General features: G+C 36.0%; 1 protein-coding gene across 5 annotated transcripts in view; it reads right to left on the minus strand.

Moving 5' to 3' along the window:
* The window catches only part of CFAP20DC (CFAP20 domain containing), a 94,074-nt gene that overhangs the window by 29,737 nt on the left and 37,486 nt on the right, over positions 1 to 26,851 (minus strand). For all 5 annotated transcript variants that reach the window (XM_054216641.1, XM_054216640.1, XM_054216642.1 and 2 more), the window contains 6 exons: positions 22,418 to 22,554; positions 21,071 to 21,251; positions 20,363 to 20,509; positions 13,614 to 13,945; positions 8,143 to 8,556; positions 400 to 603 (listed from right to left, as the gene is read on the minus strand). In XM_054216641.1, the coding sequence (XP_054072616.1) occupies positions 400 to 603; positions 8,143 to 8,556; positions 13,614 to 13,945; positions 20,363 to 20,509; positions 21,071 to 21,251; positions 22,418 to 22,554 (1,415 nt within the window). The remainder of the gene's footprint in view (positions 1 to 399; positions 604 to 8,142; positions 8,557 to 13,613; positions 13,946 to 20,362; positions 20,510 to 21,070; positions 21,252 to 22,417; positions 22,555 to 26,851) is intronic.

Consider the following 26,851-nt stretch of genomic DNA (forward strand, 5'->3'; position numbering starts at 1 on the left):
TTATTTTCCATTACTCACATTGTAATGCAGTTGCTGACTGGTATATCTGGGTTTCATTCATTTTGGAACTATTTTTAAGTACTGTATCACACACCTGCAGGTTGTCAGCCACTACTGTGACAAGCTGTACAGCCTACATGATTATTCGGGCTTCTAGGAGGGAATATATATATGTATATATATATATATTAGATTAGCTCTTGGTTCATTGTGGTACCACAGAACCTGCTGGAAGTGCATGTGTTTTGGTTGCGTGTTTTACTTGGTAAGTTCTAAAAAAATGTTTGGAAATGATACCTTAAATTTCAAAGTTACTCAAAGAAACTTTAATATTCAAGACTCCTGCGTCTCAAAATTGACCGAAACTATATAGAGCAAATACTGTGGTTTTAGACTTACTGGTGGGAAACAAGAGTTCCAGGTTGCTGTATCATCACTGCTTGTACTTATGCTAATGTTGCAGTTGTCTATCTGTGACGCGCTCAGCCCATGTGAAACCCCAGTATCCCTTAACTCTTCATTTTGTTGTCTCTTCATGCTAGCCAGCATCTGTAGTTCAGATGAACTCAGTCTATTTGACTGGTAGTTTTTCCAGTCATACTCCTGTGAAATAAAATGGAAAAGTCAACAACATAGACAGGATCATGGAACAAAATATATGAATGAAACAGATATGTTGGAGAATCTCTTCGGGAATTTTCAAGAAGCTCAAATACTAAAAGAGAAACAAAACGTTTACCAGAAAAGACTATTAACAGATTTCTGTTCAGCTATGAAGATCAAGCATATTTACACATAATTACAAGAGGGAAGAAGAACACAAACACTGCTATGGACTGTAGTTTTTATCCAGGGTGTTTGGTAAAGTTGCTGTTCCACTGCAATTAAAAACACAAGATAAAAGCAGGCTTTCAGAAGTTCAAAAATCCAGCAGCTAAAATTGCTTAAGCATTAAATGCAAATCTTGAAATAAACCCAATCACACAGTTATCATAGTATCATAAACACCATCAACATAACATTTAGTTATTTGTCAAGCACAGCATAAAATCTCTCTGGAAAGATACACGTCAGCACTAAATTTTAAAAGTTGTTTTGGTAACTTGCTAGCATATACCTTTTAAAATAAACATCACCATATTTTCATTTTTCTTTATATTCATTGGTTGAATTGTCAATGTAACTGTAATTGTTATATCAAACTTGATCCATAGGCCAAGAGCTAAAACCATGTATTAACTATTTTGCAGTTTGTATTTATGCCTCACAAAACCTCATGATATGATTTATTCAGTTCACCCAACCTGCTGTGGCATCACCTTTGTTTAAAGAACTCCCCCTCAAAGAAAAACTTTCCTTTTTTCTTAAAGAGTCCACACGGATTGCTCTTTCACTAAGGAACAGGTGTGATACTTGAGACCTCTAGTTTTGGTTCTGAATGGAATTAAAAAGCATTTCATTATATGCAAAGCATATTACAAAGCATTTCATTCACATAATATGAATTGGTCACACCTGAGACACAGGAAAACTTGAACTGCAGCTTTATCTTAGTGTGAGAAACAGCAAAGTTCAATACCTTCAGACTACCACACAAATATGACACTTGATTTTAAAAACACTCAGGTATATATTCAAGTGATTGATAAAATATTATATAGGTTCAATTATTCAGCTCAGAGGTATGACGTATACAGCCCACAAAAGATGTTATACATTGGAAATTGATTTCCTTATTTTCATGACATCATGCAAAAAGATATGTATATATCCTAGATTTTCATGTGTATTGCTTAGTATTTCAGATGCAAAGTGTGTGCTTTCACTAGAAAGATTCTATGATGTCATTGCTGAAAAAGGAGTTTATTTTCAGTGACAAACAGTACTTTTTTCTGGTTTAGGGAATTCCATATACCGTGATACAACTTTGTTTTCTGGGAATCTCTCCGATCCCCTTTCCTGCCAGCTTTTTTTGTCCTTGGGATCAGAGCAAAGCCAGATAATGAAGGATACTACGTTACTTATTTCCCCTGCGGAATTTTAACTGGGGATATGCTCACGGATTCGTTCAGTGCTGAACTCCAAGTATAGGATGTGCAGTACAACACACAGGGGAAGGCAATTTTGGATCAAGGACAGATGGAGAAACCCTTCCTTTTTCTTTTTAATAATACATCTAATGGCATCATGCAATGAATAGAACCTTGATTTCAGCTCAAGCTCTAGAATATTTTACCATGTATTCGCAAAAATAGTTTTAGAATAAAAACCTGTAGCATATTTTTATTTCCTCATGGCTGCCATAAAGGAAATCAACAGTTGTTATCTCAATAGTATGTAAAATAATACTTCTTATTTTAATTCTAGTTAAGAAATTAAGTACAACTCATTAAAGACTGCTGCCCAACATTACGTTTTGGGAGTAGCAACTCTATCATGTATTTTTGACGTTTCATTCTGATTACCGTGATATTAGATTCACTTAAAGTCATGGCAGTGGAGTTGGAACTAGATGATCTTTAAGGTCCCTTCCAACCTAAACCATTCTATGATTGCAAATAACCAGTCAAAAAGACAATTAGCACTGTAATAAGTAAGTAAACCACCTTTGACAGGGAGTGCGCCTGCAAGCTCACCGTCAGTGGTAAAGATATCTCATAAAACAGGATTTATGACTGAAGGGTGCTCACACGGAAACAGCTGCACGTGCAAGTATGCAAACCTTTGTGAAAAAGACAATTAATTCTGAAGACTATTGCAAACATTTTTTATTTTTTACTACGTATCTCAAATTCTTAAGTCAAATATCTTTGCAAAATTTTTTCTATGGAACTACCTGAAGCACTGAGAGGCTACTTTGTGGCAAAGATAAATGTAGTCTCCCATTTTGTACGAGGTATAGGATGAGACAAGCTGTTGGCACAGCTGCCATCCCTTTTTATCTCTGGCTTTTGAGGTCCAGGCTTCATTCCTGAATAGTGTGGTTATTACTACTATTTTTAATCCTAAAATAAAACATGACGCTTTCTCTAGACCCTTACTGAATGTGAGATACTAGCTCAGTTACTGTTAGTTATTTGTTCACTTCATGCGAAGCTTGCTACGTTACATCTGGAAAGTCTGCTTTGCTCTGATGTATTAACATTCTACCAGACCTACAGCTGCTATAACTTCTATTGATCTTACTGAAGATGCTGATTTCCTGTTAATTTTCCTATATAGAAGCCTTCTGCATTTATTTGATCATTATAAGAGAAGCTTCAGCTTATCTTTCTTACCTCATATACGACGCAATTGGCATGCAGTCATTAAAATGACAGCATGAACTAGCACTATGCAGAATAAAAGCACTAAGCATTGATAGAACATTTTTCTCATTCTCTTTTTAATAAAGGCAAAACGTTGCCCAACCCTGCTTGTGTTTTCCTTTACATCTATGAAGAAAGATGCATAGATTCTTGGAATTTTTACGAAACAATTTGAAACATCTGTTGTTTTTTTTTCCCCCTTACTTTGTCATTCTGTTTTCTTTTCTTGTAATGGTCTCAGTCTAGAAATACCATAATCAGAAAGGAGAACAGATGTCACGACAATTTTCTGTATTAAACATCCTGTACAATAAACTCCTTGCAAGAAAGGAGAAATAGTTTGGACTATTTATTCTGTAGCTTCAGAAGACTACTACAAAAAAAGCCTCTTCACAAATTTTATATTGTCTTAGTCAATTTTCAGAGAGAATTTGAAAACTGAATTTGAGATTAAGTTCACTTTGTAATTTAGGAGAAACTTTTGATGTAAGAAGTAATTTTGCAATACTTGTACATTTGTCTAAAACTAATATTTCATTTAGTAATTAAAAGCTTAGCTTGTCTTTTTGCATATCCTCCCTCATGATGAAGTATTTTTATTAAGCACTTAAAACTTCTGCTAGATTGACAAAACCTGTTGTTTAAAGGATTTTTTTCATATATAATGACATTTGCATTCTTGTACGATCAAATGATTAATTCAGAATTGTTTGAATGTAGTTATACGTGTGGAAAACTTTAATTACCAGCTATCTACATGCTTGCAATATTACCCAGAGGGCTCTACTTCTTTCTTAATTAAAAATATTTGAAGTTAATAATAGAGAACTCTATTAAAACATGAATAAAACACTGCAAGCAACCAGGTCCTTAAAGTATATTAAGTAGTTAGCAAATCAATTGCAGGAAGAGTTGGTTAAGCATTTTTTTTCTTTACCAGTCCTCCATACAAGCAGATTAGAAGAGACTATTCTGTAAACTCTCAAGCTAGTAACTTTTCATGTAAAACTATCCTTTCATATATAATTCTTAAAACAATGAACAGTGTTTCAAATTGCAAATAAAATAATTACGTGCTCACAGATAACAAAAAAAACTCCAGTGTTGTCTCACTGTAGTTAATATGCCAACACTTCTTTTCTTGAATCTTATGGGGACTGAAAATACTAGTTTCTTCCTGCAAAACTGCTCCAGCAGATAAAAAAAACCCTTTACATACGTATGTACATACACACAAATAGCTTACTGTATTAATTTTAAAATTATTGACAATATTCTTAATTAAAATTAATTAAAAATACGTATTTGTTTCTATTCTATAAGTGCTAGGTGAACATACTCTCTAATATGAACAACCACTGTTTTAAAAGGCAGTCAGTGGCACACAAATTTGGCTTCAAATTTTGACCATGGCCTGGTACAAAATGAAGGAAAGGCCTCTGGACGGGAAAATTTTATTACTGTATGAAATCAAATATGAAAGCTAGATCTGCCATATACTTTCATGTTATATTTTGTAGCAATAAAACAAAGTCTGTACCTCCTGAGTTTCTATACATTGATAATAGGCTTTGTCATTGCAAAAAATACTTACAAGCAAGAAATTACACGTGCCATACATTTACAGCTACAAGTGGTAGTAATGGTATGGTAATAACCCTGACGTCTAATTTAGTAATCCACTATGTATTGAGCAGAATCAAAGTGATAGCTCTTTTCCTTCAGCTTTTAAAACAACATATCACAAAAGAGTTGTAAAATACATCTAACACTTTAAAAACTGAATTGAAATCCACCTAGGTAGTCTATATTTAGTTACGTTCTACAGGACAAAGCTGATCACTGCATTAAGACACCGAGAACACCTTTTAGGAAAGTAATCAACATATTTCATTTGTTATGGACAAACAGATCACAGTTATGATTAGTAATAAACTTAGTTGAATTTTAAGTGGAAAAATTTTCCAAAACTGAAAAGAATCAACAAGTAAGGGAGCAATACATTTAATTACAAAAATGTGAATAGTTACCAGAAACTAGAAAAAAGTAAATCCCTATAGATAGAACTAGGAAGGGAAAGGCATGTAAAATGCAAACAAATTTTATTCTACACTTACAGACAGATACATGGATATTAACACATCTAAGAAACAGAGAATCAGATTATCAGTATCAACTGGGGTTTTCCTATCGCTAAAAATCACAGAAACATTATCTTCCCAAATACAAAAGAACACATGCATTTAATTTTTCCACATTTTCTACATTACTAGGTGGCAATTCTAATGTCTTTTCCAGATAAATACATAGAAGATATGCTGCTATTGGTAGGATTTTCTCTGCTTTTTAAAATATTTTTTTCTTTTTATTGTCTTTAAGATCACCAGACCAGTGATGTTTTTCATCACCATAAGGTCTCAGCACTGCTTCTGATTTTCACCTGCATTATTGTATTTCATTCCTCTTGCTTCCCCCTGGTCTGCTTCCTTCCCAAAGGAAACCGGTCTCCACACCCTTCATGGAAAAGGATGTTTTGTTTTTATCAGGAAAAGTGCTAAGCCTTTACACAATCCAATAAGCTATTTGCAGAATACAGGAAGGGATTTCCAGAGCCCTCAGTCAGAGAGACTATCTCACAGGATTGTGAGATACATAAAACCCAACCCCTACACCGGTACTAAAAGAGACTCATTTCACAAAAAAGCACTGAAGCATCAGTGGCACGGCAGTATGTGCACTTCCCTACGAAAGATACACAGAAAAGCTGAATATATGCTTTCCTAGATACTACTCTTTAATCTGATGCCCAGCTTGGATTGTTCTTCCTAGGTCAATGCCCGGATTTCTATATCCACAATTAGCTGCAGTGTAGTTCATCCTCAGCAGCCAAAAGCAAGTAGGTAGAACTGTTTTGGCACGATGACCCTGCACCAGCAGTAACAGCTTTGTCCCATGGACGTAGTCACTCCTGCTTCCCCTTTCACAGGTCCTGTCAAATCAGATAACTAAAATTACCTGTATCAACAAGTAACAGAATTGCTACAGACTAAAATTCCCATAGCAGAATGGCAGCACACCTCCCAGACTGGAATGGTGACCACGGTATCCTATAGCAGATGAGACAAGCTACAAGGACAGAAAACACAATAACAATGGAAGACGTTCATTTCCTTTGTGCAAACGAGATATATATCATGTTGTAGGCATTACTGTAGGTAAAGTTTTCCAAAGAAGACATAATTGCTTCACAGAGCCACAAAAAAAGAGAAGTGTGTATTCTTTTGGTCCCCAGCAGTGTGCAATACCTGGTTCAAGATACTACTATCCAAACCCCACTCTTACATTAATGATCATGCAGTAGCTAGATTCAACATCCTTGGGTAAAAATGACAAAAATAATTCACAAAACGGTAATCCTGGGACTAAATACCATAAAACTCCTTGACCTGTAGAAGAGAGAATTACAGGGAATACAATATACAGCCATCAAATAGTAAGTGGCACAGATAAGAATAATAATTAAAAAGAAAAGTTTATTCATTTTTTCTTATTAAAAACACAAGAAAGAGAAAACACCAGGAATGAGATAGTGCATTCAAAAGAAATAAAAAGAGATGTGTTATTTTTTCCCCATAAATAGCAGTTAAATTCTGAAATTCACCGTCACAAGCCAAAGGCCATATAGACGCGAAAAGCAACTACACAAATCTGTGGAAAAAAAATTCTACCACCAGTTATTTATGGCAAAGACAACACCTCTCACTGAAGAAATTGCTAAACTATGGACTACTGGAAGGAACTTTGCGGGGCATGCTGGTGAGGTATCGCTGGATGCCTGCTCTGTCCTTGCATGTTTTTTTTTCCCTAGCCACCTATGACTGATCACTGATGGACAGAAGATGCTGACTACGTGAGCCTTTGGACTCATAGGGTATTAGCTGACATCTGAAAAAAAGATCTCTGAAGCCTAAGGAACAAGTTTGGCCTGTTCCATTCTGAGATGTCCAGGAATAAATATAATCGGCACGTAATACATTTAGAGAAGAGGTCACATGTTAAAAGATGTGGATCTGCAATAATTCTAAGCCCAAAAGAATTCTATGCATAAGCATGGAACAGTAACATATGGCCTTGTTTGTGATTTACAGAATACACTTGATTCTTTAGCTCCAGTTGCTGATTCAAAGCATGATTCAAAGCACATCATTACGAGCTTAAAAGACAAGAATTACCTATTTGGAAATATTTAAGAATACAATTAGCTCACGACAAACTTGTTCTTCAAATTACTGCGTGTTTCCATAAGAAGAATCCAGGAGCAAAAAACTAGGAATAAAACAACACTTCAGTGAATGTAACAATTCCTTTACTGGCCTGGCAATTTAGCCTATGACACAGCTTTACTGCTGGCCCTCAATCGCATCATTTATTATTTTTCAGGGCTGTCGCAGAGAGTCTATGAAGTACCTAGATTAACATACTTTCTATTGTCACTCATTAATATATCAATTCAAAGTCTGCCAATTTTTCTTTGTAATCTTTCAGCCCAAAACTACTTTCTAACTCATGTATTTCCAAAACGTAAGTTGCTCAATGACACCTCTTTTTATCTATAAACCTCTGATTTCTGTTTTATTTAGTGTACTATTTTATGTGCCACAAAAACCTCTGAAATCAACTTTCAACAGACTGAGCTCAGTAAATACTGTTATGATGAAACCAGAATATATTTGGATGAAAGACTTATTATTTCTCAATTAATGCAAATGGGTACAATCTAATATAGCTTCTCTACACAATCTAATAATTGAATTTCAAAGTAAAAATCACTTACACAAGTCTGTGTTGTCAGACGTGGATTTTCTCTTGAGATTTTCTTAAGAGACTTTTTACTGATGGATCGTTTTAATTTATCAGAAACTCCTTCATGTCTTTCATTTTTTTCAGATTCATTTGGAATTACTTTAAAGAATTCAGATTTACTTCCAGTTGGAGAAAGAGAAAGGGTAGGCTTTAAGCTTCTCTGAGAGCTAACAGAATCTGGTTTTCTCTCAGTGGAACTCTGTGGTTTTGATAAGACGGTCTCTTCGTGGTTATGCTTGCTGTGTTCCTTTTTCTTCCAATATTCATTTTTCCATGACATCCTGTTTAATGGGATCTCTTTAAAAACTGCTGAATCAGATGTTCCTTGCTGGCTACGGCTGATCTCAGGGTTGTCAGTACCCTGGACAAATTCATTGTTGTCATCCTAAATTTAGGAAAAAAGGCAACAGTGATTTCCCCTCATCATCACAAAATACAGTTTTACATAACCTTAACATTTCAAAATGGCTGTTTAATCTCTGCTGCCTAATTCTAAATTTGCAAGGATTCTGAAAAGCAGCTGCTCTTCCTGGCAACTATACTGAGTATACCATAAACATATTCTTACACCTTAAGTAGTGAAAAATAGAAGGTCAAAAAAGGAGTAGAGGGAGACAAGATTACACTTTTCAAAATGTCGGCCCAAATGTAGAATGCTGGTAACTTCCCAAACCTGTGCGTTACATGATAATCATAATTTCAATAAAATTTATTAAAACTGTAAACCAAAAGTAAGCAAAAAGTCCACCACGATGATGTTTTGCATTGAATTAATTAATATTCCATATTTTCACATCGCATCTTCAACTTAAACATGGAAGTAATAACTTCTGCTGAGACCACTTTGCTCACCTCTGGTAATATTGAATATCATATTCAGTACCATTTCAATATCACCTAAAAATTTTGGAGTTTAGTTTGTTAATCTTATATTCATGCTTCTAACAATGTCTCTGCAAAATACCCCATGAATCAAGTGTATGATGTTCACTCATACTCCACCTCAAAACCAAACAGCAAGTCCAAACACATGGAAAGAAAACCAGTGCAGAAGCACATCTGGTGTTCGCCTCAATGTTCTTACTCTCAAGGAAGAAAGGATGAGAGGGGCCTCATCTTCCTCTCCTCATGGTGGTCCTTGCCATGTGCTACCACACTGGATGTAAGGCAGTATATATTGCAAGGTTCAATAAGACACTGAAATACCACCTTCAGCACGCCTCTCATAGCCAAGGTTCAGTCCTACTGCAAATGAAAGTGATCTACGTCTGTTACTGACTTCAGCGAGTCCAGGACTGGATTACACAGAATTAAATGCACATTCAAGAAAATAATCCCTCATTTTATTAATGATACATGTTTTGGAAGTTTATAGTTTTATTCCCTCACTTAGCAATTTCCTTGAAATACAAATCTGTATTTCCCTCTTTTCATGGATTTTTATTTACCATAAATTATCTTAAAAATCTGTGCTGGAAACCCATATTAAGTTAGGGTAACTTAAGATGGAAGATTACTAAAGAAAACACTGAATTTTTTCCCAATCATTAGAGATAAATGATTTGATTTATCTGAAGCTTAAATCCCTTCCACCTTTCCACGTCTCTTCAGCCATATGTATTTAGGTTCCAGAAAAATTTGTTAAATACTAGATCATGAAATGGTGCCAGAAACATCAATAATGTTTGCTTGATTAACTACAGTGCAGCATATGTAAACTGAAGATGAGAATGATTTTCCTGAGGAACGAGCACTTCCACTGATGTATTGTGTTCCTTCAAAGAACATGCAGATGGGCAGTTCTGGATACATAAAACTGATTGCTCTTGCTGGGCTGTAATTTTAGGAAGATCATTCTAATGACTAGAGAGGACTACCTACTAGGAGCAGATGGGATATACTCCCTTTGTACGCTGAGCTTTAATACCGAGGTATCAGAGTGAAATTATCTATCGGCCTTTGTAAGGATACATTATCTTATTTAAACTGATTCCTTTACTCTTTGAATCACAAAAGAACAGAAAAATTCTCAATTTCTTCATTTAAGGCTTCACCGATTAACTTGCCTGTTACGCTATGTGACCCGTGGTCACACCTGCCACAGTCACACACCTCTTGGCAATCGGTAAGAGTTCTTGGTTTTGCTCTGGGTTTGACAGAATCCATAAATGCTGCCATGACAAGTTTAATTATACAAATTCTCTGACAGAAATCTGAGCTGGAACCATGGACACTCATATGATTACAAAATAAATCATTTGATGGTGAATGGTTCCAAGAGAAATAATTTTTACCCTTTACTGATTATTTGACTCTGATAATTGAATAACAGCATTGAACTATTTCAGGGACTAATTAGTAACCGCTAAAGGGAATTTATAAATACTTGCTGTTCTCAGTCTGCAGGCTGAAACATTTCCTCCCCAAAAGTCAAAGGTATGTATTCAACATAAAGAGAGTCAATGTTCACTTATTTGAAACTTATCCTGATGCATAACCTGCCTCTTATATTTTACAATTAAGTAAATAATTTTTGTAGATAATACTGATTTTCCACAGATTTAATAAAAAAGTACATAATTCTCCTTTGCAGCTCCACTAACTTCAAATGTAGACTAGGGTGAAATTGGGATATAGCCCTTTAACTGCAATTTTTGAGTTCATGATGCAGTGACATAAAAAACCCAAGGAAAACTTTTGGACTTTTTACCAGTCTGAGATATTTAAACTACAAAGATATGCAATTTTTTTTTTTGTTAACTAAAAATAAGCTTTACTTATATTTTCCAGTGATGATGAGAAACAGTAATAGTGTGAAAACCTGCAACAATGTAGCTTATTTCAGCATGTAAAATTAACATATATTTTTTAAGAAGCACTGCAAGATTCAGCATAACTTTGTCAAACATTTTGTCATATAAGTGAAGTAAACTGGGAAACATGTTATAGTTGTACTAAAGAATTTTGGTAATTTTGCAAAGATAACTTAAACTGCACTAAAATAGATACCGCTAAGTTAGCAGTCTTATGTTCAGCTTGAAAGAAAGGCTTAACTATGAATTACTAATGTAGTAGTTAGACTGAGGAAAAAACCCTCTTGATAATTTGTTAACATGCTGTAGGTTTGTTTAATGTAATTATCTTCTACCTTTGTCAGTCCAGTGCATCTCCAGCTGCAGTGCTGGTACTATTTAGTGCAGTTTGCATCCAAAGATAATGAATGAAACAAAGGCTGTTCCCTAGCACACCTCTCGCATATAGCCGAAGAAAAGTTTTTAGTTTATATAAAAGAAGACAGGGATCTTCTATCAGTCTCTCTTACATCAAGCCTCTAGAATGGACATTAACGTTGTGCCCCAACGTTTTTCTTGTGCTGTAAAAGCAGGAGTACTTGGCTACTGCCTTCTCTTTGTGTGCTTGGCACTGGATCTCGGGGGCAGGACAACGACGGGGAAGGTTTGCTACCTTCTTCAATAAAGGCTTAAGCACCAGCAAAGTTTAATGATTAATTTAGCTTTTGATTAATTTATATACATTTATAAATTCAGCAGTTAACTATGCCATATGCTCTGCGCTTTGAAAGACACTTTATTTTCACTCACTTATAGCATGGGGATCTCTTAAGAAATTTTTGTTTGCCATTTTTACACTGCTTTGGAGACGTATCTTTACAAGTGACTTTAATACTTTAACGCTGCCCCGCCCCCCCCCCCCCCCCCAAAAAAAAAAAAACCAACCCAAAAAAACCCCAAACAAACAAAAAAAACCAACACCCTGAAAAAAAACAACTATCAAATTGGAAACCGAAGCTGAGTAAGTGACAGTGGCGGAAAGCTTCCATAATTCTTATGTTATGGGAATATTTTCTTAACCTAGCTTCTACAGTAACCTCTCTGGCTTTTCATGAGCATAACAGAAAAGAAATTCTTTGAAATTCACACAGTTCTATATCTTCAGATTGGTATCCCATATAGCACTGCCCATGAACTATTATGTTCACTAAAACTGATTTAATTCTGAAATTCTGGAACTCTGTTTGAAATCAAAAAGAGTTATGGGTTTAAGTTAGTAAATAGTACACTGCTGCAGATAACGGGGAAACCCCCACAACTACAGAAAAAAACCTGAGAAAAATTTTATTTCTTGTAATTAGCATCACCAATTTGGTTTCTCAGAAATACAGAATATAGAGCAGTATAGAGCAGTATTTCTGTTAAGTTTAGTCCATCTTGCTATTAGGTAACTTGGTTGCATTTTATTTCTCAGCTGTGAGCAACAGATTAGAATGCTAAGAAACAGAGTTTATAATTAAAAATAAAATACAGTAGAATGTTCATAAAGGTAGAAACTTTTAGCAGTTACTGTAATGACACAATGCAACTATTCAGTGCATTGACAATTTGGTGAATTTCTATATAGTACCAGCTGATACATTTGTTAAAAAAATATTTCTTTTCTTTCACTGGAAAATTAAAGGTGCTGGAGCCCCTCTCCTACGGGGACAGGCTGAGAGTGTTGGGGTTGTTCAGCCTGGAGAAGAGAAGGCTCCAGGGAGACCTCAGAGCCCCTTCCAGTACCTAAAGGGACTATAGGAAAGGTGGGGAGGGACTCTGGATCAGGAAGTGGAGAGACAGGACGAGGGGTAATGGTTTTATACTGAAAGAAGGGAGATTTAGATTAAATATTAGGAAGAAATTCTTTACTGTGAGGGTGGTGAGCCCCTGGCCCAGGTCACCCAGAGAAGCTGTGGCTGCCCCATCCCTGGAGGTGTTCAAGGTCAGGCTGGACGGGGCTTTGAGCAGCCTGGTCTGGTGGGAGGTGTCCCTGCCCAGGGCAAGGGGTTTGGAACTAGATGATCTTTTTAAGGTTCCTTCCAACCCAAACCATTCTATGATTAATTTTATTGCTGAAAGCTTTCCACACTGCAAAAAAATTAAAGTTGGTGATGCTGACACAGCTCAGACAGGTTATAAAGCAGAAATACAAATCATCAAGTGACATAAAAAAGCTGAAATTTCTTAATTCACTTTCGACAATATTGGTGAGCAAAACAGTCCCTGCTTATGGTTTTAAAAGGCACCATGAAGCCTTATTTACTGCTCTCTTGCTCAACCTTAACGGACTTACACCTCACTTGAATCTATAATGCAGGCTTTCATAAAATCTTTTTTGTTGTAACCATGCACGATACTCACGTCTCTCTGTTAGCATAGGGGCTGACAGAGAGCTAGGTTTCTTTTGTCCACGTGTTACAGAGTGTATACCTGCAGTTTCCCTCCTGTATCCTGTTAGACACAGCAACCTGACAAAGACAAATCTACCTATAGGTATATGGGGAAAAGATGATTTATCCTCTCGGACTAGCCTGAAGACAGAATCTCATCCTAGGAGTTTTAGGATGATGACTACTTTATCAAGAATTACATGTACAAAGTGGCCTACCTCTTCACTGCTGTCAGTTCCTTGAAAGTTATCTTCAATTTGGGTTTTCCCATGTACTCTGTTACTGTCTTGCTTCAAATCCAAAGGGAAAATGCAACATTCTGGTGACATATTTGAAGACTTCCCATGAGGCGCTGATCGAGGTGTTGATGAAAATGTGAAAATCTCTTTATTATTCACTTGGTGATCGTCTCTTTCATTGCTGTGATGTTCAACAGAGGCATTCTGTGGCGAGGTTAATTTATGGCAGGCTGAAGCTTCAGTAGCTACGAACTGCTCACTCCTATCCAACTGAATACTCTCAGTGAAACTGTCTGGAAACACCCATTCATCTGAAACATACAACGTTTATTTTACCGCCAAATATCTAAATTGTACCTTACCCTGATCACTCTAGTTTTCTCTGGAAGCTGTACAGCAAAATAAGTTTTTCTAATACAGAAACATTCTGCTTATCAGTTGGAAGAGTGACGAGGATGCAACGAAAAAGATCAGGCTGCTTTCTAAGTGAGGCAAGGTTAATCAAAACATTCCCAGATCATAGCTCAAAAAACCACAGGCTATGATACATGACGTGCAAACCCAGCAGTTTGCAAATCTGAAACTATTTAGCTGTTAAGATTTAAAACTGTTCAACTGAATTTTATTCTAGGAAAACAAAATTTTATTAAATTTGGCAATTGATCTTTTTCTCTGGGCATTTTTTGTTGCTGACATTAAAAAAAAATAATCACACAGAGTTGGTGGAAAGTTCATAACATTACAATCTGCTGCTTCTTTATTGCTGAAATTCTACACTTTCTTTTATGTTCAGAACCTATGGTTTAAATCTCAATTTGAAACTACAGGTCTGATGAAAAATAGCGAGACATGAAAAATGTATGAAGATATCTATTTCACCGCGTTTCCCTGAATACAGGCAGTACTAATCTGCCAATTTTAAAACAAACAATAAACTACAGAAATGGATTTAAAGATTGAGTGCACCAGATAAACATGAAAAGGCCATTTTTATTCTCTTATTGTTAACTTATATTTTACTGTTTGGAATGATGATATAGAAAAAAATGTCAATTTGATTGATTAAAACCAATCTCAAATAGCATCTGAGCAAAGGAGAATTGCTCAAGTATACGATACTCCCTTATCTTCATTAAAGGTAGCGTGGTGTGTATTATTCACTAGATCTTGAAACTTTCTGGCTCCATAAAACAAAGTTACCACCAACGGTATTAAAAAAGCCTCAATAAAAAAATACTAAAGACGTAATAATAAAGTAGCACTGCAATAATAAAATGCTTGCCATCACAGAAGACAGTAAATTTACTGTGGTATTCTACTCCTTCTAGTTTTGTTAGAGATAATTATCACTTCAGGCAGATTCAGCAGCTTTGAGGGGGGAAAAAAGAAGCCTGAACCACAATATATGAAGGCAAAAGAAAGACGAAATGAGAATGCCAGGAGAAACAGCTGTCTTACTGGGTTGCTGTGATTTTTCCAGTTTACTGAAGATAGCTAGTAAAGCTACCATACTCTAGTTAATATCCTAAACAACAGTCTGTACTAGGAACCCGTGAAAAGTAGGGACTTAACACATCTTGGCCATTCATGGCTTGCACGTACTTGTTCTGCAAAGCACTATTTTTCAGTCTCTACAAAATGACCATCTACAATCAGAAGGCCCAAGGCTTTTCAAGTGAACTCTTTTTATATTAGATAATCATGCTGGTTTAAAGCAATCTAGTAGGTCATTTTCTGTTGTATATAAACAAGTCTATTTTGTAAACAGATAGAAATCTCACCTTGCTTTTAATTAATGAAAGACTTTAAAGATGAACATGTATGTAATGCCATTTATTTTACAAATATTTTGGAATAACTTTTTCAAGAGCCTCAAGAAATGAGTGAGACAATTCAAAACTTTTAAGAACCACCCTTCATCTGCGTAACCACAAGGACCTTTCATTCTGATCACTAAATACAAGTTTTTAGAGGAGGATACTAGAGCAGAATTCTCAATCAAGATTGTGTCACACCCCTCTGATAACATATTTTTCTTAGTCAGGCAATTGGAATTACATGTGAAAGGTTGTACGTGAATAAAACAACTGAAATTGTATGAGAAAACACAGTATTAAACATGAACTCACATTTCACAGTTTGTATGCTTTCACTATATTTTAATATTTATATAAGCTGCATTTTTAAAGTAATCATTTCCCCTATAAAAATGAAATGAAATGACAGGGGGACATTCTCATTAACTTTTCACATGAATCTGATCACAGGATGCTCGAGAACAAATATTCAGGAATTATTTTTTCCAACTGATTTTGTGACGTAACATGATTAAAAAGCTCTCTCACACTAAATCAGTATTTTAAAATAATCAATCATTTGTCCAAAAGGAATCTGGCCCACCAAGCCTGAAATTGTTTTGAATGTCTCTGGCCCTGGAGATGCTGCCACATCTGCAACTCCAGAAAGTACTATGCAGAAATGCCACAAAAAAGTTACTTATTCCCAAACTTCAATTGGCTGGACAAGTCTCTTGTACACAAAGAGATCTTTTCCCCAGCTATTCTGGATGCTAAATCTAAAGTGCTCAGAACTCTTTTTTTCCTAAGGCAACGATATCAAAGTTTTCAACTTGCTGCATTTTTTTCAAAACAAAAAATATCTTCAAAACTTACCTAGCTAAGAAAATTTTGGGATTTTTTGCAGTTTTTCCTACCTCAGCACTCCGCAGTCTTCTGACCAGTCTGGCACCCACCCTTCCACAGTTTCATCTAGACACATTTTACTAAGTTCCAATGTCAGTGGCTTGACTGAGACCAAAATGCATAACGTATACTTCTTTAGTATTCAGAAGGCCCTTCCCCCATCATGAAATTAGATTTGACAAGTATCACGCCGTCTTTGCAGTTTTCAAATATGCACTGATAGCTCAGAGCACTGTAACTATGGTATGGTTACACATTTAGTGTACAACCCACTTCACGAGAATCTGCTAATATTTATGCACAAAGGACTGTGAATGAGCAGAGAGGAGTGGCTTAATTTTTATTATGGCCTACATACAGACTTAATAACAATCGACTTCCCTAACTGCAGTCTCATCTGTTCTATTCTCATTCTAGAATGACTTCTAATGCAGTTGTTGCTGTTTAATTTCCAGAGATCATTACAGATAAAATTTTATAATGAATTCTGAGGTAACAAAAGGTGTTAACCCACTTGGTTTTTGTGATTTTAAGTCAATTTTGAATTAAGTATCAAAATACAAAAAAGAAATCTTACGTAACAGTTTTTGTCAGGTGCTTAGAGAAGTGGAGACAGTCAGAAGCTTAAACTTCTGAGTCCTACTCCTGGCTCTGACACAGACATCCAAAAACTTCTAGCACATCACTTTACTTTTTACTCACCGTTGTGAGTAAAATAATGTCTTTACTCAGATCAAATATACTTCAGAAATATAAAGTGCCTGTATAGCATTTAAGATGAATATTCCACTTTTTAAGGCTAACCTTCTCTGTAAAGAACAACATTTGTTTCCAGAGATGTTGAAGAAATATACTTGGGTTAGTAATAGGTTAAATGCAAATATTAGTTTCTATACCACAGCATTATTCGTAATGAAATATGCAGGGGGAAGACAGAAAAGTCTGTAAGATGACATTTTACGCTGGCTACGGAGTTCAGCAACTGCCGTAACCTGTAGTCAGTGTAGAATTTTGTTAATAGCCTACAAGTGAAAGATACGGGGTGTTTTGGACCAAGCCAAATCCCATTATCTCTCCACCACAAACTATACTGGAATTTCTTTTTAACTCAGCATTTCCATGTCAATTGTAATGAACAATTTGGAGTATCTTCTTTGCAAAATATGCAAATTACTATGTAATCACAACATTGCAGCAAACAAGATAAATGCAAGAATGATCACCTAAACATCTAATTAGCTCTTCTACACTGTCAGACTTATGCTAAAGCTTCTAATTGAAGCCTAACATTTTAATGAAGGTTTCAGCATTGCATAAATAAGATTGGCAAACTATAAACAATGCTCACTAATCTTATTTTTTCCCTTGCTTAAAACCAACTTACCTATGTAAAGGTACTGCACACCTGCTACAGGAGACATGCTGATTTGAGCTCTATTAAAAATCTAAATGATATTATGATAAATAGCAGTGAATAACCTCTAAGGTAATAGGATCTTACAGTAGGCATCTGCTACTGACCTCCAAACCAAGACGAAAAGGCCAACGAACCATTATTGGGGTCACTTAAGCAAGCTCTGGGGCATGAGAACCCAGTTCTTATGGGTGACTTCAACTACCCAGACATCTGTCGGAAGAACAATACAGCAGCTCAGACGTCATCCATCAAGTTCCTGGAATGCATAGAGGACTGGTTCCTTATACAAATGTTAGATGTGCCAACCAGGAATGAGGCATTGCTGCACTTGCTACTCACAAACCAAGAAAACTTGCTTTGTAATATCTTGGTTAGTGATGGCCTTGGCTGCAGTGATTACAATATTGTGGAGTTTAGGATCCTGCTGAGCACGCTGAAGGTTAGTACAAAGAGAAAGGCTTTAGATTTTAGAAAGGCAAACTTCAGCTTTCTCAGAGCTCAGCTGGGAGGGATTCTGTGGGCAGCTTCCATGGAGGATAAAGGAGCTAGCGACTGCTAGGAGTTTTTCAAGAATGCTCTCCTGGCAGTACGAACACGGTTCATCCCCTTTAAAGGTAAGGGAAGTAGGTGGAGCAAGAGACCCCCTTGGCTTAACTGTGAGCTCCTGAGTCTGAGAAGCTCAGGAGAAGAAAGAGAAGCGTACCAGAGATGGAAAAGCTGATGAATACCTGTTGCCAGGGCATGCAGAGATGCAGTTAGAAAAGCAAAAGCTCAGCTCAAATTGAAACTGGCCAGAGATGCCAAAAGCTACAAGAAAGGGTTCTTCAGGTGTGTAAACAACAAGTAGAAACAGAAGGAAAATACTGGCCCGCTGTTTAACAAGAGACGTCAATTAGTCACTGACAACGCTGAAAAGGCAGAGTTTCTCAACAATTTCTTCACCGCTGTCTTTACCAGCACTGTTGGGCCCCAGGCCTTGGGAAGAAAAATCCAAGTTGATGCAAACAGAGACCCACTGCCAGTGAAGGAAGAGTCTGCATGCGAACTATTACAGGAGCTTGACCCCTACAAATCAATAGGCCCTGACAATGTCCACCCGAGGTCTGGCTGATGTCGTTGAGAGGCTGCTCTCCATAATCTTTAAGACATCATGGAGATCAAGAGATGTCCCAGAAGACTGGAAGATGGCTAACGTCACCCTCATCTACAAGAAGGGCTTAAAGGAGGATCCAAGACATTATAAGCCCATCAGTCTTACTTCAGTCCCTGGGAAAGTTATGGAATGAATCCTCCTGGGGCCTATCAAGTCAAATGAATGTTTGGGAAAAGCCAGGTGGTGGTAAATAGCTCCTTTCAAACCAGCAACCTGTCACAAGTGGGGTCCCCCAGGGATCGATACTGGGCCCAACACTGTTTAATATCTTCATAAGTGATAGAGATGATGGGATCAAGTGTACCCTGATGAAGTTTTCTGATGACACCAAACTGAGTGGGGAAGTGGACACTTCGGAATGGAGAGCCACCCTGCAGTGTTTATACATAGGTTTCTTCCTCAGTTCTCCGCTTCTGAATTTACAATAGGACATTTAGACATCTTTTCGTATCACTTACATAAAATAACAAGTGTTGATTCCTTTTTCTGAAATTCTAACATTAGATGGAGGCCGGAGGCCCTGGTGTTCTAGATGAACAAGTAAGACAGTGATTCCTGCCTCAGAATCCTCAAAATTCAGGTAAATAGGAAGTAATTTAAAAATTCTCCAGAAGGCTCTACTTGCCTTAGCATCTTCCATCTGTTTCAGCGAAATTGTGAAACCCATAAGAGCAATTATGGGTTACTAACATTGTCATGGTATATAACTGCTTCTAAACATCCCAAAGATTAAACAAAATGGAAATAACTCATAAACGCAAAGGAAAATTTCTTCGGTCAATTTTGAGCAAATTCGAGTAGTCTGCCCACTTTACAAATGGGTGTCTATTCCTTTTAATAGAAAATAACACTACTTTTTCATAGAGACAAGGGCTGGTTTTGCCACAATAATGTACTTTCCAGACACATGCAAGGCAAATTGATTGATACTGTATGACAAAAAGTATCCACGCCTTTTGGCAGATAGGTGTGAAAGGGAAAAAACCATAAGCTGAGGTGTCTTTCTGTGACTAACAAAAAAAAAAAAAAGTTCACCACTGAATTTTAAAAACAACACCAAAAAAATCCTGATATTACATGGTACCATAATTAATATCCTAAATTCTTATCTGGGACAAGTAAAATTTCTTGTATGTTTGATGTTTGGAGTTTTTTGCGTTAAATTTAATAGGGATTTAAAGAATAAATTATTTTTAGTTCTTTTCCTTTAATCATGAGAGCATGGAATTTTTCTTTTTGTATTCATTCACTGCTCTGGTACTCTGCTTAATCCTGCAAATCTTTATCAATGCTCAAAAGCAATTCTGTTGCAGGGTGTTCGATTTCCATAATCCCCCACAACACAGACATTTATGTTTTATGTGAACTGCTTCTGGGTCCTTTGAAATTTATAACACGTAGTCCCACACACCACACATAACTGAGATGTAAAAATAACATAAAATGAGCACCATACCACTGGTTATCTCCCACGTGCTTTTGGCTGCCTTCTTTCGAGATAGTGTTCTATGACTGTTCTTGTCTGCTGATGGCCGTTGTGGTGAGGCGAGCTGAAAATCTGCTCTTCCACTCTCAGAGGTTTTCTGAGTCTGAATTGCAGGGTCTGAAACACAATCCAGAAGCTTATGAAATGCCTGTGAACACTCATATTGTGTGCTTTTCTTACCTGAGGCATGGAAAACCAGCATTGTCCTGGGACATAAACACTTTCCAAACAGCACGGGAATCTTGTATGGCAGCAGATATAAGAATGTAACAAGAAAGTAAAAATTTAATGCTAGGTATGGAAAAAGGGCAAACCATAGAAGTTATAAAAAACAGGCTTGCAAAAGTCTGCAAAATAATCAAGAACCACTGCGGTAGCCCAGTTATATACACAGCATGAGGGAAAGCGGAATATATGTATAACCTGTAGCTACTGCCAGCAGGTGGTGATCCCTAGCTCAAACACTTACAATAGGAATACCTGCAGAAAGAATGGGCATTTATTCAAGCTCACATAGGAGAATAAGCCATGATTTAATATAAATGTCTTCAGTAATTAACAAGGTAGATAAAGGATTAGAAAAACAGAGAATTAGGTCTTACATTCTGAAGTCAAAATCACGCAAAAAATTTTGGCAGTTTGTAAACTCTTTAGTTATTCTTTGCTTTATGCTCTTACCATTTTGACATAGATCTTTAGTTGTTTGGCAAGTATTTCTTTTGCCTCCTTGATCTATAGAATAATTGCATGGCGAGAACGATAGCTCCAATCTCTCAATGTCTTGTACAGATTCAGTTCTCTTCCCCGAACTTTGAAGTCGGTATGATCTATTACTTTTGCTACTGCAGGTCTTTGTTACCTTGAAAGACATTATTTTCTTAATGAAAAATAAAAACGTAACAGCTTTCAAAATACTCAAAGGTAAACACACATTTTGAATAAAGCTTATTTTTCAAGTAAATGTTTCCAAATATTTTTTTTTTTAATATTATCTTTTGAGGAAACTTCATAGTAGGTACAGTTCTGTGTGGTATCTTCAACCTTTACTAACAGGCAGGGTTTTTTTCACTGAGTGAAAGGAAAACGATGCAAAGAAAAAAAAAGTTAAAATTCACTATCTGGATAAAAAGACAGAGAAACTTGTGGCTTTTCTAGACTTCAGAAGGAGTCCTTTCTTCTTCGGAGAAAGGAATCTCATTTTATGTCTTAGCTTTCAATTGACTTTGTCCATAAGAGTCTACTTCCTTTCGCCAGATCCTTTATTCACAGCGTTAAACCGGGAATTGTAGTCCCCACCAGATTCCTAAAACCTGCATATTGTTTGCTGACAGGGTGAGACCAGATGCTTCCCCTGGCATTGTAACTGACAGCATCACATGAACTACTGTATGGCTCACTGTCATCCACTGAGAGCTTATTGAAATGCAGAATTTCTGCTCTGCACCACAGCTCTCATCATAAGGAAAAATATTTACACACACACAAAAATTTTAGCAGTCTAGAACAAAAAATTCAGAAAATAACGATAAGAAATCACATGGTAATTTCAGCAGGAAGACATCTCTGTAGGCCTAATGCTGAAATTAGATCAGCCTGTTCCAGTCAAGTTTTGTTACCTTTGAAAGTTTTGAAATTCCACAAGCTCCCTATGACCCCGTTCCAGTACTGAACCTCTCTGTCATTATGGCCAGTCAGAGCTCCCCGATACAATTTGGTCCTGCTGCCTCTTGTCTTAAAGGACCTGTCTTCTCTACAACTCTGTATTAGTTGAAAATAGCAACTAGATTCTCCCTTAGCCTTCTCTTCTGCTGGCTGGACCAACCATGTCAGGTGCTGTAGCCACTCAAGCACTTTACTTGCCCTCCTCTCCGCGTTACAGTATCTCTCACACCAGCAGTCCAGGACCGAGACACAGCCTCACATAACAGCAGTTCGGAAAAAAACCCTTTAGTGTGACTCCTCTGCTTATCAATCTCTTCCTTTGTAGAAGTGGCAGCACTTTTGTTGCAATTTAAGCCTTCTTACCTCTCCAGATACCCTTGCACTGACTCTTCTGTTTGAAGATGGAGGTGGCCCAAGGATCTTTGATCCAAATGCAATATGTGACGCATCCTGAGTTTTACCGCTGCGTATATTACCTTGTCCTTTATTAACGAAGCTACCTAAAAAAAATAATGGTATAAAAAGATGTTACAGTACGTACAAAGAATAAATATTAATCTTTTTTCAAATCAACTGAAATAAAATGTACATAAAAATTATGTTCCTTTATAGCACAATCCCTAGAAATATGTAGGAATAGCAAATCCACATTTTATAAAACTGTGTCAACATACAAGCAAGAAACTTTTGGTCTATTATACAGACATACCTAATCTTGCTTTAAAGAAGGGGCTATTTATAAACAAAAAAAATTGATTTGCATGATTTCTTTAGAACTTCAATGAAAACCTAACTTCTGACAGGAAGAAAAAACAACTCTAATTAATAAATAGAATAAAAAAAAAACCACAATAAAACTGAGGCAAGAATGTCAAGGTATCACTCACAGCTCAGAGAACTATTTACATGTAGCTTGCTTTTTGAAATTACTGAATCTACTGTTTTAGCAGGGCTGAGCACTAATAAGCACAAAAGAAGCCACTGTCTGCCATTATCTTCTTCCCTTTTTCCTGATGTGACATTTGGTTGCTGCTAACGGCTGCCATTTCACAAGATGAGATGACCTGTCTTGATTTAACATCAATTTAATTTGCTGACTACCTTGGGACGTTGTTAGCTCCAATTATAAAAGCTGATTTGCATGAAAATCTCTCTTTATGAACACATTAATTGACTGCAATTAATTACTTACATCTACACATAACAGTGTGTTGATGGCATAATTAAATAATATGTGTAATTAAAAGTGGATGATACTAAAAATAATTTTGGCTTTTGATTATCAAATAAACAAAAAGTTTAGCGGATAAAAAGAACATTGTCCAATTAAAATGTACTTAAACCTACCAAAGCTTCCACTTTCAAGGCAGCCAACTTCTGAAATTTGAAAAGCATGTCTGGAAGAACTCATGCTATGTTCATAAGAGGGGACTGAAAACAAAGATTAAACCTTAAATTGAAGGCGTTTCATTTTCATGCAGGTCAGGGATGTTATCCTTAATTATTTTACCATATATACCTAAGGGTTATATATCTTTGTAGTCCAGATGGTAAAACTGGAGTCTTGTTTTAAATGAACATTCATTTTTCTGTTTAGTTATATCATTCACACTATTGTACTCATTTAAGTTTTACAGTCCCTTGTATTTTGACAACCCAGCCAAGAATAATTGATTTTTGAATACAGTCACTGAGAAACTGAATTCCAGAGTTTCTTCTGCTATTTCAAAAGCAAACTTATAATCAAACTTCACAACACAACTTTGGATTGACTATTTGTAGGGCAATAATACTCTAAAAATATTATTTGCCCTTTAATATTACACAAATGGTACTTGCATGTAATAAAAAGCTGAATGTAATTTAAACAAGTAAGTGTATGAAGGGTCTTATTCTAAGCAAAAATTTTAAACCCCTTCTATTCTTTTCAGCTGCTGTAGGACAAAGACTGCCATTACTAATGAGGTATATCAAGAAAGAGCAGAAGTTAACAATTGAAAAAGCATCAGCACGGGAGCTTAGTGCAGATGATAAAAATCTTTTAAGTTGTTTTTTTTATATTACAGTAAAAGCTAAGGAAAAGTTTAAAAAGTATTTTCTTAAACTTTTCATATTACCAAGGTTGTTATCAAAGAAATACTTCTTTCAAAGTTTATTTTCCTTTAGGGTTTCATGAGACGCTACACCTTAAATACTAGTATTGGCTGTAATAGTCTTGTTTTTTACATGATTAATCTTCACCAGTGGTTACCATTCCCTGTAATTTATCTTACTTCTTTGGTCAATACTTTGCACATGTATTTCCAGAGCATTTTAACAGAAATGGTGGAAATGATTATTCACTGAATTCAAACACTAAAGATGAGAATCCTCAAGACCGAGAAAGTACTAAAACCAGTGGAATAAAAACGTATCTTCCTTACCAATAGCACCACTTCTAACATTGCCTACGCTGATGAAGATGTATCGGAAAAGGATTCTTTATCCAATTTTCCTGTTCAGACCCACTTCTAAGCTACTTCAGACCTACTTCCTTCTCAAAAGATGTTCTGTTACCCCATTTTAGTATGATGAATCAATGACTCACAAAAGGTAATACAAAAGCAAGGTGAAAATGAAAAACATTAGTAAGACACTGCAATTTTGTTATATGGGCCCAATTAAAGGCTTAATCTTGTGTCTCATTCAGAAACCAATAACAACATAGCAAAAGAGTAGAGGAAAGAAGGTGCCTATTGAGACAGATTCCACCTGTATATTTTTATAAGCTCTAGCAGTAACAAGTTTATGTAATTCTCAAGTTTAAGCTGAAAATAGCAATCAATTCAACATTTTAAAAGGGACAAAATTATCAGTTCTCCATGAAGGACACGAATCAGAGCATACAAAATATTCTCATTTTAAAATCCATAGTAACCCTCTTTTTTAAGAAGTGTTTGCACGTATTCCAGGATATTTACTGTTGCAAATGGATCTACAGAATAACTTAAAAAAAAAAAAAAAAAGGACAGATTAGCTATGTGCAATTGGATTTACAAAACCAGTACTATCCTGGCAGTGAGGAAATTATATTTTTGACATGTTTAGAATTCTAATCAATGAAATGATTACTAGTGAATTACTAGTAATACTAGTGAAAAATATGGGGTTTTTTTCTACATTGATTTATTTCCTTATTGGAAATGTAGCTGATGTCTTCAAAACTCAACTGATTTAAAAAAAAAAAATCCTGATTTTGTTCAGTGACAAACCCCCCGTAAATAGCTGAAAACTTTATTTCACTCTTAGGTAGTTACCTTAATTTGTATTTTAAATACCACTGTTTATGAATAATTTTACAACTACAGAGTTCCATTAATGAACACAAACAATCCATGTCACTTATTCTATTCCTGTTATTTAATGATGATCTATCTCATTATAAAATTGTTTTAAAGGGATATTCATTATTTTGAATCAAAACATTAAGGACTGTAAAGACATTTGCCTTAGTGAAATTTTGCTATTGACTTTATTGCAGGTAAGAAGCAATACACAGTTCTAAAAGGAAATAGCAGCTTTAGTAAAAAGCAGTCAATTGTCTTCCGCAAGTCTATTTAAGCAACTTCACGTTCCTGGCATTTACTTCTACAGTTCAGTTTCTACTGATTCTTGGCTTACAAATCATGCAGACACATACACCAATTTAAATACAAAAACACAGGAAGTGCTAGAACAGGCGAATGATCTGTTTAACATCAAGTTTCAAACAATGTCCAAACCTAAATGTTTCAGAAATGGCACAAGATAATTTCAGTAGGGATTTATGAAATAATCTGCCTTCGATACTGTTCTTAAAGTAAAGTTGGAAAAACCCAGAAGTACAAGATTGAATTTACCCTTCACATTTCTACTGGTGCTAAATACGATGACATGGACATTAACTCTTACCCATATAAGTGGCCAACTGGTTTTGGAATCATACAAATTTCTTTATTTCACAAGCTTATTGCAGCAGTGGAGTCCATATTTTAATCATACTCTGTGTAACATGGTATTTTCTTGTATTAGTTTTTAATTTTCAATTGCATCATCACATCAAATGATGCCTTGGTTTTGTGCTGTGAGATAGGAAAAGCAGCTTTTATTGAATTTTCTTAGTATTAGTAGTTACTTTATAAACTCCCTTAAGCCAATTTTTAATGTTTTCAGCATATCTTCACATAAGAGTTTTTCACTCGTGTTGTTTTCACTCTGAATCACTTGTCTGTCTGTAAAATCTTTTCTGAGATGCTTTAGCTGATAATGTATAAAGCATTTCAGATAATAATGCAAAAATGGTTTATTTAAGGTTTGATACCTTTTCCATTTCATATGAATTTGAACTTGCTGTTGATTTTTTAAAAATATAGCTACATAGAATCACAGAATAGTTTGGGTTGGAAGAGACCTCTGAAGATCATCTAAGTCCAACCCCCCTGCAGTGAGCAGGGACATCTTTGACTAGATCAGGTTATTTCAGAGCCCCGCCCAACCTGACCTTGAATGTTTCCAGGGATGGGGCATCTACCACCTCTCTGGGCAACCTGGGCCAGTGTTTTACCACCCTCATAGTGAAAAATTTCTTCCTTACATCTAGTCTAAATTTACCTTCTTTTAGTTTAAAAACATTGCCCCTTGTCCTGTTGCAACAGGCCCTGCTAAAAAGACTGTGCGTACCTTTTCTTGTAAGCCCCCTTTAAGTACTGAAAGGCTGCAATAAGGTCTCCCCTGAGCCTCCTCTTCTCCAGGCTGAACAACCCCAACTCTCTCAGCTTG

Source organism: Rissa tridactyla, chromosome 10 (assembly GCF_028500815.1).
Source record: "Rissa tridactyla isolate bRisTri1 chromosome 10, bRisTri1.patW.cur.20221130, whole genome shotgun sequence".
In the NCBI taxonomy this organism is placed as follows: Eukaryota; Metazoa; Chordata; class Aves; order Charadriiformes; family Laridae; genus Rissa; species Rissa tridactyla.